The 16,276-nt window shown below is 40.2% G+C and overlaps 1 protein-coding gene across 5 annotated transcripts in view; it reads right to left on the bottom strand.

The window, feature by feature from the left end:
- Window positions 1-215: 215 nt before the first annotated feature.
- GRAMD1C (GRAM domain containing 1C) overlaps window positions 216-16,276 on the bottom strand; it is a 51,484-nt gene continuing 35,423 nt past the window's right edge. For 3 of the 5 annotated variants that reach the window (XM_056490323.1, XM_056490304.1, XM_056490343.1), the window contains 9 exons: window positions 9,915-10,061; window positions 9,000-9,118; window positions 7,737-7,879; window positions 6,058-6,161; window positions 5,191-5,370; window positions 3,669-3,726; window positions 3,044-3,154; window positions 2,121-2,226; window positions 216-438 (listed from right to left, as the gene is read on the bottom strand). In XM_056490323.1, the coding sequence (XP_056346298.1) occupies window positions 361-438; window positions 2,121-2,226; window positions 3,044-3,154; window positions 3,669-3,726; window positions 5,191-5,370; window positions 6,058-6,161; window positions 7,737-7,879; window positions 9,000-9,118; window positions 9,915-10,061 (1,046 nt within the window). In that variant the 3' untranslated portion in view covers window positions 216-360. The remainder of the gene's footprint in view (window positions 439-2,120; window positions 2,227-3,043; window positions 3,155-3,668; window positions 3,727-5,190; window positions 5,371-6,057; window positions 6,162-7,736; window positions 7,880-8,999; window positions 9,119-9,914; window positions 10,062-16,276) is intronic. The other 2 variants (XM_056490314.1, XM_056490333.1) reach the window with 1 other exon arrangement.

Here is a 16,276-nt window from a genome sequence, read left to right as displayed (position 1 = left end):
AGCTGCAATTTCATAACAGATAAGCCCAGTTCTGTGCTGAGGGTGGTTTTCCCCCTCTGAAATGTTCAGATCCGTTCACCAGCAGAACAACGGCCCTCGCTCACTCACCATGGGATGGATCCAAGAGCTCTACACTGTTTGGAATCGCAACTCCCCAGGCTAGAAGGCTGGCAGGAGAGACAAGACTGCCAAGCTCTGGCAATGCAGAACTCCACTTACATCTTCCACAAACCTTTATTCTGTGCAGTTTTTGAGCTAAACAGTAAAGAGTCCAGAGGAGACAGTTACAATCTCTACCCCACAAGTCCTCACACACACATCTGTTCTTCCAATGTCTTGGATGAAAAGCTGATGCGGCTATTAACTCTCTGTCTTGCTGCTCTGTGTCCTGTTCAAGTGGTCAAAGCTTCTTTGGAGCATGGAAAGGGAAATCTTCAGCTGTGAAGACACAATCATCCCCCCCAACCAATTAAGTCAGTCTCCTGCATGGTTGAGTGACACCAGGAAAATAAAGTCTCCCTCCTCTTTTTCCTTTACAGATTGCATGTGATTTCCTCCTCCCTGTTTCCATAAACAGTTGGCTTACTGTGCTCTCCTAACAGCTACACTCAGTAGTTTATAAATACCAACAGTCCAGGATGATAACGTCTTAACACCTCACCAGACAACAGCACAGAAGATAAACCACCCCACTCATTTTTAGTCACAGATAATGTTCAGTGCAAATACTCCAAGGAAGATGGCAGCACAATATGAATTTTCTTTTAGTACCTGGCCCTCCTAGTGCATTTTGGTGGATAAAATATGTTCAGATTATTGACAACTCTCAGAAAACACAAGTTAGCAAGCACTAAGATGTGTCAGGACTTCCAGACAAAAAGTGTTATTCTGGATAAAAAAGGTGGCTAAATTCTCACTTTTCTTTTTACACTGTGTGTTCAAAAAATCACTTAACACTTCAGAATTAGGAATTGTTTAGATAGTAAGCAGAGAAAATAAAAAGGGCATAGAAACCAGGAAACCAGAAATCTCTAAAGCGAGACTTCCAGCACTCAAGGCTTTTTCAAGTTGTGATCAAAGTGGCTAATTAATAGATTAATAGCAGTTGTGCATGCAGAAACACCTCTAAACAAGGAGTATAAAAAATGGCTTCTTTTTCTAACCTCCTTTAGTGCATGGAAGAACAAAGAGCAAATGATGGAGAAAGGTACATGTGAACTCCCCATTCAGCTTTCCTGAGCTAGTAATTTATTCCATCGCATTTTAAGATTTAATAAACAAAGTTAAAACCAGAACATTCCTGAGTAGTATGTAAAAACTAAAACATGAATTTACTGCCCTTCAGTTATGGAGTTGAAATTTCAGCCTAGGAACTGTAAGGATCTAACAGTCATGGACTTCAGGATCAGAGACAGACAACCCTGTTCAACTTTTGTGTGTGTGTCTGTAGTATACAAGAGCCTGAAATTAAGTTACTGTGAAGGAGGATTATCTTCTATGGAGCCTTCAGAAACATGTGGTCTGCAGAAATTATTTTTCACTGGAGATTAGGAAGCCCCTTGATACCAATGCTACGTGAAGTTCTTGCCAATATCTAGAAGAGTAGTGGGAGCAAATGCCAGGATAAACCTGAATGAAGAAACCCCATAATAAGACGGGAAAGCACTTCACAAATTTTAATATGAGTGTTCTTAGAAAAGGGAATCTGTTTTGAAATATTCTAGTCTTTGCTTTGTCATAATTCAAAACTGCATTAACACATCTCCTAAGCACTTGACAAGTGCTTAAGAAAACAAGTTTAAGAAAATTAACATGGGTACTTATATCTTGCTCAAATAAAATAAACTACATAAAAAAAAAAAACAAACAAAAATCCAAACCAAAGAAACAAACCCAAACAAAACCAACCAACAAAACCCCCAACCCTCCAAAAAACAAATTTAAAATCAAAGCAACCCAAAACATCAGAAATATAAATACTGCCCATTAACTAAACTCAGGCCTAGGGCAAAACTTTATCTAGCACCAGACCACATCAAACAAAAGCTATGATAACACAAGGGAGAAACCTCGAGTTGTTGAGAAACAGGAATATCACCAGGAAGGATTTTCAGACCTACCTGCTCAAGCATTTCAATTGAGTCTCTTAAAACTCCCTTCACATGTTTAACCTGTTCCTTATCATACTGAGGTATTTCCTCTTTTGATACAATTTCTGGGGATATGCTGAAAAAGATTGAGATTACATCAGCAACATGAAAGAACCACCTCAATGGCTTTTTAAAAGCAACTGTTCTCTGCCACCATTGCTCTGCCATTGCTAAAAGCATCCTCTTACAAAAGCCATATAAAAAAGCTGCCTGTTGTCTTGAAGCTAGTACCTCAGATCTTTGCAGGCAGCAGCCATCAAGAAAAAACTGTGCTCACATTACATTTACAATGTAAGGTCCAGACTTCAGGGAGCAACATCCTTGTTATGAAGAAAGTTGCTCTAACCAGTTCTGAGATGGTCACTATGGGAGGTCCCCACACTCCTTCCAGACTCAACATCAGGATATGGTTTCTAACTTTTTGTTGATACTGTATTCAACAGGAAACAACATGTTCTGTGTCTGAGTACAAAAGGCACCTCACATGGAAGTTTGTGAAGGAGAGGAGATTTAGTAGGAGACTCACAAAGAGAAGCTAAAAAGCTAAATGAATCTTTAACATTCCATCTGAGAACATGCTGGTTCACACAGGATGAACACTTCAGTTCTGTGATCAGCACTATGATATTCACAGAAGATGAGTCACAGCAGGCTGATAAATGCAAACTAAGGTTAACATTTCTCCCAAAACAGCTTGTCAAAGGAGAAATTTATTACTGCAAGATGCAGTCAGACATGTCACTGGATTTCAGCATAGACTACAGAAGTACAGCAAGACCCAGACACTTCTGAAAACTTGCCACTGAATTTCATTGTTTATAATTTATTTCTTTAGATCAGATTCACACATAAGCTGAAGAAGAAAGCAAGCAAAGATCATTAATTCAACTTACTTCAAAGAGCTTTCCTCCTGAAGCTGGACATGATAAAGAGACTGAGCTGCATGCTCTATCTTTGACAGTTTGAGGAACAGTGTTATATTCAGCAAGACCAAGAGCAGCAAACTGTAGAGCAAAGGGAAAAAAAAAAAAAAATCAAATTTTGTAACAATTTCAGTTGCAATGCTACAAACACAAGATCCTGGCTAAAGACAGCTAAGGAAACAGAATCCTCCCAGAATCCTGGGAGAAAAAAAGGTGTGGGGGCAGCACTATACTGAAAACTAGTATCTATCTGAACAATTCTTAGCAGTTACCATTAAGCTGGGTAATAGTAAACAGAAATAGCACGAGCATCTCTTTTTGGAACTTTTAAAATAAGGAAGTAGTAGATTCCAGACTTAGTTTTTTTAAAGGATCAGACTTAAGAAAACCTGTAAGGTAGACTCGTTTGACAGGTCAGCATTTTCATCTTGCATGTCATTTCCAAGTCAATCCATTCCCCTTTTATACCTACATGCTCCATTCAAATTAGTTCATCATGCTACATGCAATCTTAACATACAAATGAGGAACAAATACAGATAAAAACCAAGATGAGCTTGAGTCAAGCAACATTTTAATGCAAATGAATACTTACAAGACACTCATTACTACAATGATGGCGGTGGTCCTACTTACTGCATCTCTTTTTCTTCCTATAGGGTAAGGAAGAGGAAGAGGTTAAAAAGTACTAAAGAACATTCCTAAAGGATGACTGCAGACAAATATATATGCCAGTGCCCAGCACTTCACACAGAATAGGTCAACAACTTATGACAGAAAAAAAAAGTTCATGTCGGTAGGATCACCTCCAACATTCACCAGGGCATTTTTCCAGTCATCTCTGAGAACCTGGCTGAACAGGCAGGCTCTTCCATCAGAATTCCCCTTACCCACTGTGCTGGGGAGAACACAGTGCTGGGCATGGTCACATTAAACCTGAATAGCCTGAGAAGGTTGCAGTCTGTCCATTACTAATATGCATATGCACTGCTAGTCACACACAGCAGAGACAGGCTGCAAAGTGTCTCTCTCCTGCTTCTTCTCCTCACATTCATCTTTCTCACAACAGTGTCAGTCACATTTTCCTGTAACTTGTCCCATCCTTACTGCCTTGGTTTATCTATTGTCCTGAAAACAGCCTTTTGAGAGGCCATCTGCTATTCATCAGGCAACAAGGATATGACACTATGCATGTTCTCTCCAAACTGAGCACCTATCACTGTGGGCACACTGATCTTTAAATATAATTAATTTTGCACATCCTGCCCTGGACAAAAGACACACATAAAATCTGTAGTGTACGCTGAGAGACACACTCATCTGAAGAGGTGGAGCAACAGTAGCAAAATTAAGTGATTAGGAAGCAATTTCACATGGGTAAAGAGTCCTTTACACATGCTGCTGATCCAAATATTCTCTCAGTGCTATCTATACTCTCTCTCTAGGGAATTGTACTTGGTCCTCCCTCACTGTTTACAATTCAACTTCTGTTATGGAATCCACCATTCCCTGTTGCAGACTAGGCACAGATGTTCCTCATCTCTACAGGTGAAGCTAATGTTGTATATGCTGGTGGCCAAGTCTGTCCTGCTTAAGGGCAGTAGAACTGCAAGAAATGCTTCAGTGACCCAGAAATTACAGAAGCATATGGGAAACAGACTTCTTAACATTAAAAATAAATAATCAAAAGTGAACAGAGCCAAGAGGCAAGTGGGAAAGTTTAATCAACTCATGACCCGTGTGCACAAGTATTTGAAGAAAAAAAAAGCAATTTTTCAGAAACCTTCTAAGAATCAGGTTGGTTTTTTTTTTTTCCCTGATCCAATCTCATTTTCAATCCTTTGCAGATATAGAACAGTATTTTTAAGACTTTGGTTGATTTTTGTTTGTTTTAAAACTGAAGGTGACATTAGGCTTAATTCCTGAGATACTCATAACAGAAGAGATCATACATGCTCCAAATCTACTTTATGCAAGCTTGAAGAAGCTTGAACTTGTTAAAACATTTGCTATCACAGACGAGTAATATATACACAAGTGCTACTCTTGCTACTCTCTAAGAATTATGGTCTCTTGAACACACCTTTTGGAAAACATTTGATGTAAAAAATTCCTACCTATTAAGCTGCCCTGAGACTCTACTCCCATGTCACCAGAGGAATGTTGGGAAGAGCGTTTGGGAAGTGATTCTGCCAAACCCCGGTGTAAAGTGCGTCGCCTTCGTCTCAGAGCAAGTAATTTCCCAGAGTCTTCTATGGACTGATTAATTGCATATTCCTCCATTAGGAGATCTGATTCTGCAGTGGAAAAGAAATAAGGTTACTCAACTGTCAAAAAGTCAGCTGGAAAGCTGAAAACAAATTGGGAGATATGCAAAGTGGCAGTTAGAGGAACCAGCACACCTTCCAGTACATGAACTTAAAGCATGTAATTGGCAAACTACACCCTGACCTCCACCCTTGTTCTGTTTGCTAGAGGGCACACTTGGAATGCTCTGCAGAGGTGGTGCACACTCAGTCCAGGCAGGATTGGTCAATGCTATGCCAGACAGCAATTGGAAGAGCACTGCAAGACACTGTTAGACAGATTAGGAATTGTGTTAGACTGTGAGCCTGCAGCAGTGGCTGGCCAGCCTGTGACTAGATATTCATGGAGTCTGCCAAGTGCCACTGCTTCTATTCTCATATGCTCAGTCAAGGAAATTCTTAGAGATAAGCACGTGCAGTTGAGAATAACAGCTTTCCTACTGCTCCTTATGCTTCCTTCTGAAAGCAATTACAGCCAGGTATACAAGAGCCCCTTGTTAGTCACAAGGCTTCTTTCATACCCTGGAACTGGCAGATACATTGATGACAGGAAGTTCTGTCTTCAAGACTGCTCAGGTGTTGGCCTTTATTTCAAGACATTCTTCGAGGAGCCATGTTTGACAGACACAAAAACATACACAGCAAAGGTACTCCAGCACAAAGAAGAAAATGCCTCACCAAGTTGTTTGAAGTTTTCCTGTATTCCTCCCCAGGTATTCTTCTCGATTACAGACTTGACAAGGCCCCAAGGCTGTTTTTTGTACTTCACTTCTGCAGAAACCCTAGCAAACAGAATGCAATAGTGGAAGAGTGCTCTTCTAGGCAGCACAGTGATAGCAGAAATCTCTTATCAGAAGCAGGCCTCCAGCTTATGTCTAAAATCTGAAATACCAACTGGAACTGCCATCACTCTCCAGCTGGGCAGCACTTAATTGAAAAAATGCACAAGACAGTAGCAAAGACTACACCTCTAGCTAAAGCATCAAAATCTAAATGTCCAAATTATGGGAAACATTTTGGAGTATTTTCCTTCAGACTTGGACTACCAGATGATTTCTACCCTCTGAAGCATTCTCATTTTAACACACATTTAAAATAGGATTCAGGCTTCCAGATAATAAAGTCATGATTTTTACTTTGTATGAGTACACATGATATATTACCTGGGCACAACAATAGCAGAAGGTGAAATTCTTTATCACAACTCATACATCAAGTGCTCCTATTCATCCTATACATCCTATGCTGAGTAGACAAAAATTATAATATGTCTTTCTGTGAGCATGACAGAGGGGAAAATGACATTCCTATCCCATGAATTCCTCAGGTCAAGCTAATCAATACTGCTTCCAGAATAAAAATTAATTGGACTAGAATCCTTCAGAGGGATGCTTCTAACAACTGAATGAATCTCAAAGCTAGTCATAAAGGACAAGTCCTTGATTTCAGCCAAGAACACTGACCATCCTAGAATACACTCTTTTCAACTTTTTAAGTAATCTTCCAAATCAATGTAAGCCCACTGTGTATGATATAACAAAATAACTCCTTTCAAATAAAGTTTTTGAGCCATTTTAAGCACAGTTCAGTAAGGCCACCTGTAACATCACCATGTACCTTCTGTTCTATACATGTATGCTCTGTGCACCACATACACCTAGGTTTTTGCTCTTATGCTAGGCCTCTTGTATGTCTCAGATAAAACAAGTCTAAGTCTCAAAGAAGAAGAGTGATTCACTCAAAAAAATCCAAAGCAGTCTTTCAAGAACCTTACTTCCCCTTCTTCTCCCAGTAGAGAGGGAGCTTTCAGTAGTTTTACAGGCTGAGATTAGCCAGAATGGAATCCAGGCTTGCTAACTTTCCCTGAGTACTGATTAAGTTTGAGATAAAAGCTCTTACTAAAGACAGCAGCACTTCCAATGTTTTCAACAAATGGGAGAGGAAATTCCGTATCCAGATGGAGTTCACTTGAGTGCCCTCTTTGCAAAATTAAGTACATTTTATCTTCCCTGCACATTCCTGTGAAACCATTCTCCTCTGCAGGCCCTTAGCAAGGATGTCTGGGAAACCTTCTAATAAAACATCTCAATTTTTTTCAATTTCTCTCTCACACAAAAACACAAGGCTGGTCAGGACCCAGTTCAGTCTTGGAGATGAGTTCTGTACCTCAGAGCCAACATCTCAAGTTAATTTCTCACTGTACTAATGAGATCCAAGCACAGCATAGATGTGGCAAGAAATAACTAAGCTTATTTTTCAGAAGAGAACCCAACATTCTCTATGCTGCTGGCAGATCTTTAACCTAAGCATCAACTCAGAACATCCCTGCCTTGGCTTCTCCCTCCCCCCAGGCTCACCGTAACCGGCACTTGTGACTGGATGTGCGGCTGATGCAGTATCTGTTCACAGTGTAGAAATAATCATGGTAGGGAACATCATGGGTCAGGACCTCAGCATCCACCTGGTAAGACTGACCTTTCTGGCTCTGCTTATGCAGGATCTAGCATTAAAAAAAAAAAAAAAAAAAAAAAAAAAAAAAAAAAAAAAGGTATATTCATGGTACACAAATTTCCCCTGCCCCCTTTCAGCCTGAGTTCCTTAGGCTGGATCAATCAAATCCAAGTGAACTCAAGGAGAGAGAAAGTCTGAAGAACCATGGTAAAAACCAGTTAAGAGAATATCAATTATAAAGTGGGTGGGAAAAGAGAAGATGCCTCCTACTAGAGCCAACAGTGGCAGCATCAGGACTTCCCACTGCCACCTCAAGTACCAGATGCAAGGCTGCCCACTGCCTCATGACCACAGCTCTTCTCTGAGACCTTTCCCAAAACAGAACTACAAAAGGGTTGCGACTGGAAGGCACCTGTGGTGCTTGTCTTGTCCAAAATGTCAGGCAGGACTATCTAGAGCTGGCTGCCCAGGACCATGTCTAGGTGGCTTTCCAATACCTCCAAGGAGTAACCATAACCTCTATGGACAACCTGCTCCACTGCTCAGTTGCCCTCACAGATGAAAGCATGTTTCCTGATGTTCAGAAGGCATCATCTGTGTTTCAGTTTGTGTCCATCACCTCTGGTCCTGTCACTGAGCACCACTGAAATCTGCGGCCTTTGATGGTGAGGGCCTGACTCAAAATTTCCTGCACCTTCCCTTCAGATACTTCTATGAAGTACAGATTGATGGCCCTGAGCCTTCTCTCTGTTGAAGATTTCCAGCTCTCAGCCATTTCTCATATGGGATGCTCCAGTCCCTTCATCATCTTAGTGGCCCTTTCTTAGGCTCTTCACCTCTCACAATAGGGAGCCCAGAACTGGGCATTGAAAGCCTTTAATTGTACCTTTTCACCCCCCAGTTCCTAAGAGATGTCTATACTTTTCCCCACAAGTTTTGTGGTAGTTTACAGCCATCTGTAAAGGTAGGAAGCCTCTCTCATTTAATAAGCATTGGCTCAGTAATGGTGAGAGAGGCTGCAAGCCACCCTCAGAGATGCTCTGCTGAAACTGCAGATGCACATTCAGTTCACTGAACTTTAATCCATAGTCAGAACTCTGACAGACCATAGAGCTGACCTGTCTCTTGCTTTAAAGGGCACCAGACAGACACACAAATGCACACAGTACCTGCTTTTCAGTTGCAGTTGTGAACTTCCCACAGAGTGGATTGTTAATTGTTACAGTGTATGTCAAAGTCCTCAACTGATTGCCATTGGAGTCTCTATTCCAAGGGGTTGATACAGCATCTAGATGAGAAGTTATGCAAAATCTCACATAAAAATTACCTGAAAGGCATTATCACTGCCCTATCATGTCTTAAGAGTTTGAGAATAGGAGTAGGGGGAAAGACAGAAAACTGATTCAAAATAGTTGTGGGTTTTTTTCAGGAAAAACCATACCCATGTAGTCTGCTAATAAACAAAGGTGAGGCTCTTAATAGCTGAGCCTGAATCTACTGAAAGAGACTTGAGGGTGGAGAAAAGAGTATGCAATTAAATGAAAATATGTCATTTCCCATTTGCTTAAAGTGGAATAGATTCACTTAGCATTATCAAAAGCTTTTGCCACTTTGCCTTCCAAGCTGACACTGAATAAATATAACCCTTTCTGACTTAATTTTCTGTTCTTATGGTCTCAGTGAATAAAATTTACTCATCCAGAAAATTAAAGCCTGTGAGTATGTTTAGGAAGATGCAATGATTTTTGCCTGTGTACCAGTTATATAAATTTCACTGTTTCTGGGACACAATACAATCAGAAACACCCCAGAAAATGCATCAACTTAATAAACTACTCAAAATTCAGGCATTAAGGTGCAGTTTTGTGGTGCACTGAAATGAGGTTTTTACTCCAAAATGTACATACCTAGGGAAACAGTAGTCTAGCTTTAAATATCCTCTCTCACAGTGAAACTTTAAAGCTTAAAAATTTCTTTCAAAGCAAGCAGAAACTTAAAATTCAACTTAGCCCTATTTAGCAATTCTCAGAGGTAAAAATTTTCAGGGTAGCTTGTAACACAGAGAAAGGAGAAGAGCTTATTACCTACTATACTCCTGGAATTAAGAAACCTCTGCATGAAGTGAGAATTGGTGAAAAGGATTTCAAACATCTTGTCTGCAGTGATGTGGAAAACTCTGTTTATAAAAAGTCTCCCATAGAGATCATTGTCAGAGACAGTCTCCTTCACTGCTAAGAAAGACAGAGAGATCAGGTTAAGAACAGTATTATGAAGAACCTTTATAGCATTCTAAGCTTTATTACAGCTTAAATCCTTCCCAAGCTTGCATCAGCATTTGTTTCTTGCTCTCAGAAACCCAGTAAGGATAGCAGCAAATCATTTGGTAGGTAGGTTGCCTTCAGGAACGAAGTCCAGAGCTGATTTTCAAATATATACCACTACCACCACTTCCCTGTGCAAATTGGTAAATTAACAGCACAAGGATCTCTTTAATTTTGTCTTTCAATATTCTACTAATCCTGCAAGAAACATTGGGGAAAGACAAAGTTAGCATAATTTTCATTAATATGTGCATCTATTGTATAAAGGACAAGCAAGAAGGACAGTAAAACCATAATAGTTTTCTTCTTGTGGCTGGTTTCAGAATTCTGCTTTTAACATCTGTAATACTGGTCATGTCCACTGCCTAAGGGATCAGGCAGACTCTCAAACAGTTCTTCCCTCCATACCTATTGAACAGAAACACAAGGGACATCCTGCTCCATTCTGCAGTCCCCAAAAATGCATGAAGAGACTCAAATGCCATCACCTATCTCAAAGACACTGAGCACCTCAGTGGCATTCTGTGGCTGCAGCACTGATCTTTGCTACTTCTGCTTCTTGGTGGTTGCTGGCATGACTCAGCTTTGTGATTGTCTCAGCTACGCTCACAAGAGATAAGGGATAGAATTATAATCCTGGAGGGCAAGCAGTTTCCTGTGCCAATCCCCAAATCTGTTTATGCTTTAGAAACAAGTCAATCCTAAACTATAATTACCAGCAAGACAAACAAGCCCTCCCCCACCATCACTAAAATGAAACAAGAAGCCCAAAAGCAAATCTTGCAGCAGCCAGACACAAGTCAGGACGGCCAGCTTTTCAACTGATACAAATGAATGCTCAGGGTTAGGAAAGGTAAGTGCAGCCACGAATGCAAAGGTAGCCTGAATATCAAGCTGTAGTTCACAAGCTGCCTGCAGGCTAAGGTTAAGCACATAAAACATTACTGGCTTGGTTGTAGTCAGTATTGATAAAGCAAACGCACCGACTGAACAACCACAGCAGCCCTCAACAAAATCCAGTTCTGACTGAGCAGACTTCCTCTCAAGTGCTGCTCCTAGCCTGCTAGAACATTTGCCTTCAAAAAAAACTCTCCTTGATCTCATCAGGCTTCAGAGTAGGACCCCAAAAGTGAAGCGTGAGTGCCGTATTTTTGTGCTTGCACAAGAGATTGACTTCCTCTCCACGCCGTGTTCTGCTTATGCAATTGTAATTCCACACAATTATGAGACAGGACAGAAAGCAAACACACATTTCAAGAGACCTATTTAACCAGTCAATATGCAGTCAATACATGCAGAATATGAATTCTGCTGCGCTGAAACATTCTGCAGGAAGCCACAAATTCAGCCTGAGTTTTCAGCTTATGCTCACTGTATTTCTTCTCCCAGCTCAATCTAACTCCAACAAAAGGCAGGCCAAGTGAACTGTAAGTTTGACCCCATTTAACAAGATCTCAACATTACAGATCTCTTCTTTCAGAGTACACTCCCCATATCCTCTCTTTTGCTAAGAGACAGGAAATTTCACACACTGATGCTGACATCCCCCTGCCTACTGTGCATCAGCTAGCATGGCATCAGACACCAGGCAATTCAAACCTAGTTACTGTGGTTGAGTGTTACTCAGCTGGACCTTGACATGCCCAAGGAACATGCTTAAAAAAAAAATAAAGACCCAGACACATGATCAAGCCACTAGATAAGCATCAGATCAGCCTTGTCAGCTATTTGTACATGTCTTAGCAAACACAAGATAACCTCTGCCCCAGTGAGCCTGAGCTAAACAACTCAACATCATGTTCACCTGAAATGCCTGAGGACAGCTACTATTTTTCTGCTGATGCAAGGTAATTTGGTAAGCCAGGGCAACTTGTGATATGCACAAAGCCCATGCTTTATTACCTTAAGGTGCAGATCTTGCTACCAAGTTCTATTACTCTGAGTCTGTCCTCCTTCTAGTGAATCTGAAGAAAGAGTACCCACAGGTCTATACAATACTTCCCATAAATTAATTTACCTACGCTACCTCTATATGGTCATATCTCTAATAAGGAATAATCAATGCAGTGTGTCAAGTGCATTAGTATCTATTGAGAAATATGTTTTTACTTACAATTTTTCTCAGCTCTTAGAAGAAACAAAGGGTTGTTAGCACATACAGCATTTATTTTCAGAAAATCCAAGCTAAAACTGGTTTTACATCTCAGGCCCATCAGCTACTTAAGATGCTAGGATTCAAACAGCTGTTCTCCAGAAAAACAAAACGTTTTGGACAATGGGTCTGGAAGGTGCACGTGTAAGTGCTGTTGTAAGTTCCACACCTGTGGAACCAAGTAGCAGGATTCACCAAGAGACTGACAAGCTTCAAGTCACTTCCATCTCACCTCAAAATCTACCTGTGAAAATCCTAGATGAAGCAGTGAGCACAAACAGAAGCGTAGCAATGCATCAGTGTATACTTTATACACTTGCAATTGGAACAGAACAGGCACCTTCAACCACTTATCTCTGCTACAAGTGAAGATGTCTACTGTTTCATTTGTTTTAACTCACACAGGTAAACTTGTATCTGCCGTTGTTTTTCACAACAGTACAGCATCATGAAGCATTTTACCTAAGACTGGGTCAGAATGCTCCTTATCAACAAAACGTTTTGTGCAAATCCAGAGATATCAGCCTAACTCCTGCACCTTCAGTGCTGTTTTAACCCCTCAGCAGCATACACTTATCAACACTAACTCTCTTAACCTGAATACATTTATAGCTGAATTGGAGATGTCTGCTAAAAGAACATGAGATTATTCTGACTTTAGGTAAGGATCCCATGGGACCCAAAAACACAGAAGTAAACATATTACCCAGAATGTCCTGGTTCAGCCTAATGAGAGCAGGTCTATTCCCTCCCCCACTACTGCCTTGCACTTCCTAAGGTCATTTTCATCACTGCAAGGCAAGCTGTGAAATAATGTTTGAATATAACACCATTATGCAGCAGGGATGGCAGAGGTTTAAAGACATCTGCAGTGTAAAAAAAGAGACAGAAAATGGGGAGGAAGGGGTAGTAAGAAAAACATTGTTATTAAAATTCCTATCAACCACCAACAGCAAAAAGCTAAACATATACCATAAGCAAATTAGTAAAAAGGTTGATTTTTCCACTCCACAGTGTTGGGGGAGGATTAGGATTTTTAAGATGTATGCAAATCTTGGAACTGTTGAACATTTCTATACCACTGGGGACAGGGGAAAAAATTACATGCTGCATGAAAGATATGTAGGTAGAAGCTTTTAACCAAAACCACCTGAAATCAAGTGAATAAAACCAATTGCTAGAAGTGAACATGTTCCAGACATCATCTATTTAAAGACTGTATCAGCAGAATTAACCATTTCCAGAGAACTCTTCTATACTTTGAAGACTAAGTACAGAATTATCTTGGGGAGCTGCTAAGTAAGTACTATCATAATGCTGGCTTTTTCCAGTTCACAAGATGAAAAAATCCCCACAACCTTTTGCCTACAGTTAACTCAAACATATATCCTCCAAATACCAAAGTAAACAATTTAGTTTTTTTCAACAAAATATATACTTTCAGTATTTTGATTAAAATGCCAAAAAGATAATATGGCTACTCTTCTCTACATACACTGCATATACAAATTTTTTTATTGGGAGGAGGGGGACAAGTAACACAGGGCTGAACCTAATTTCAACTATCCTGTATTTCAAACACTGTATGCCCTATATACTACTATCTGCAAGCAGTCAAGCCTCTCCTGTGCCCATCTTACAGCACCATTATGCTGCTCTCCTGCAGATCACACATTTAAGGTAGTTATTAGTACACACAGAAAACAACACATAAGTAAGTCTGTCACGTTACACAAGAAGAACAGAAGTGTGTGATCTCTCTGTAATAGAGTAGAACCTTGTAGCAGAAAATACTGTTTTTCCAATATCCTGCTTGCCCCTTCTTTCTTTGAAGTATTTCATACTGCTGAACACAGTCACTGAAAATAAACAAACTACCCTATATACTAGAGTCCTTGAGGAAATTAAAAAGTTCTCTTGGCCTTGTGTCGGAAACATGTATTCTATGCTTGAACTAAAATCTGTTTTCTGAAATTCAGAATTAAGGCCACAGATATCAACATTTTGCTTAGCCAAAAGTTTGTCATGGCTCAGGATTTATACTCTGATTTACGAAACACCAAGATGCAGGTCAATAGGCCAGTGGTGCACAGTGGGATGCAGACCCCCATCCCCAAGGTGTCAACTGCTTAAGACAAGGGAATTAATGCTGTGAACAACAACAGTCTTGAGCTTGCCCCTCACCTTATTTGCCAGGACACCTCCATGGGCAGCCTGAGTATGAGCCAGAGGACACAAGAGAAATTAATCATATGGGTAAACCTTTGCCATGTAGGAAAGCTAGTTTCGCTTGCGTGAAGGAATTCACCTTGTAAGAGTGTGGGGCAGCTGCAACAGAAAACAGACAGAGAAACAGAAGAAAAAATTCTAAGCATGAAGATTCTGAGAGAAAAGATTAATGTTGTGAGTCTAGAAAATCCTGCTCTGAATAAAAAAAGGACTAGTCTTAGGGAAGGGAAGAGAAATAAGAAAAGCAGCATGAAGTCAGTTGCCTTTTTATTAAAGAGACCTTTCCAGTTTAATATCCTCTATTTATTCAACATCACTAATGCAGGCATGACAGGGAATATTTACCTGCTATCGTTTAGGCAACTAGCAGCAGGAAAAACAACAGGACTGCTTTTTAATCAGTTTCACTGGAGACCTTTGCCATAAAAAATAAAATCCAGTGACCAAAGAGAAATATACTAGTAGCGTACACAGCAGGAAGATAAGAAAGCTGCAAAATATCTAAAACATGCAAAGGCCAAAACTTTCTACTGCTTTAGCACCTGTGAAAGAGTAAATTAATTTGTGAAGCTTGTTAAGTGTGAGGAGTACGGCATAAACAGCCTGTTCAAGTATGTATATTCACAAAAATCATAATGCCTGACATGCATTGAGTTGAATCTGAACTCAAGCCAACACAGAAGCAATATGGGTGAACAACAGCAAAATTAATTAATATAAGCATATCCCCAGGCAAAAATCACAACTTGAAGGCAGCCAACTCAATCCATAGGTCTGAAAGCTTTCCTGGACACCTCAACAATCCCCCCCATAATGACACCTGCAAACAACTTCAGTTGTCAAGTCTGAAATGACAAGACACAAAATTTCTCCGTGAGATTAAGGGCTGGCCTCAATTAGTTAATTGAGGCCAGTTCTTAATCCAAGAAATTATGATTAACTAACAATTAGCTAACTGTTCTATTCCTGCCAAGAAGGGATGAAGTAAGTTCTGTTTGCACATGAAAGCAATATACAGCTGCTACTGAGCACAGTATTACTGTTGGGGTTGACTGTCCTTTATTTGCTCACCACAATATAACCTTGGAAACAATACAGGTCGGGCACACTTCGCTTTAAAGGCATTTACAGAATCCAAGATTCAGATACTACAGAAAATCCACCAAAGTTCAATGAGCTGTCTGAACAACTACAGCCCTTTGGCACAGAAAGCTTCCCCAGGGTAAGTGAAAATCTCACCACAGAAAGTGAGAACTTGTCAGGGGCTACTGTGGGACCACAGGACAAGCACCCATAGACCTCTGCACAAGTCTGTCATCCAGGTACCTGAGTTTCTTTTATCTTGTACCAGGTAATGAGATGAGTTATGAGGTTGATATATTAGGATCCATTAAGATACTGTTCGCACAGAGGGTGTGCAAAGAATCTGCTGCAAGATATCCATTAAGGTTTTTCATCTTCAGATCAGATTCAGAATATGCACAATACTTTCCTGAAAGCTAAGAAGTTGTTTTTTCCTGGGCTTTCAGTAAGTTCCTCAGCCTACTTCACCAATAACAATGAAGCCCATAAGCTTTAAGAAAGTCTAAGTGTAAAGAAGAGGGAGGTTGGGGGAATCTTTCAGAAACATAAGAACAGCCTGAAATGTTTTCCCTCAGTTTCTAAGAAATGCAAACAGAGGAAAGAAACATCTTTGAAATTAACACCACCCTACTGTCAAGTAATTTTTAGTTAAAGCTGTTGG

Source organism: Oenanthe melanoleuca, chromosome 1, assembly GCF_029582105.1.
Source record: "Oenanthe melanoleuca isolate GR-GAL-2019-014 chromosome 1, OMel1.0, whole genome shotgun sequence".
Lineage (NCBI taxonomy): Eukaryota > Metazoa > Chordata > Aves > Passeriformes > Muscicapidae > Oenanthe > Oenanthe melanoleuca.
This window is presented reverse-complemented; position numbering and strand designations above follow the sequence as displayed.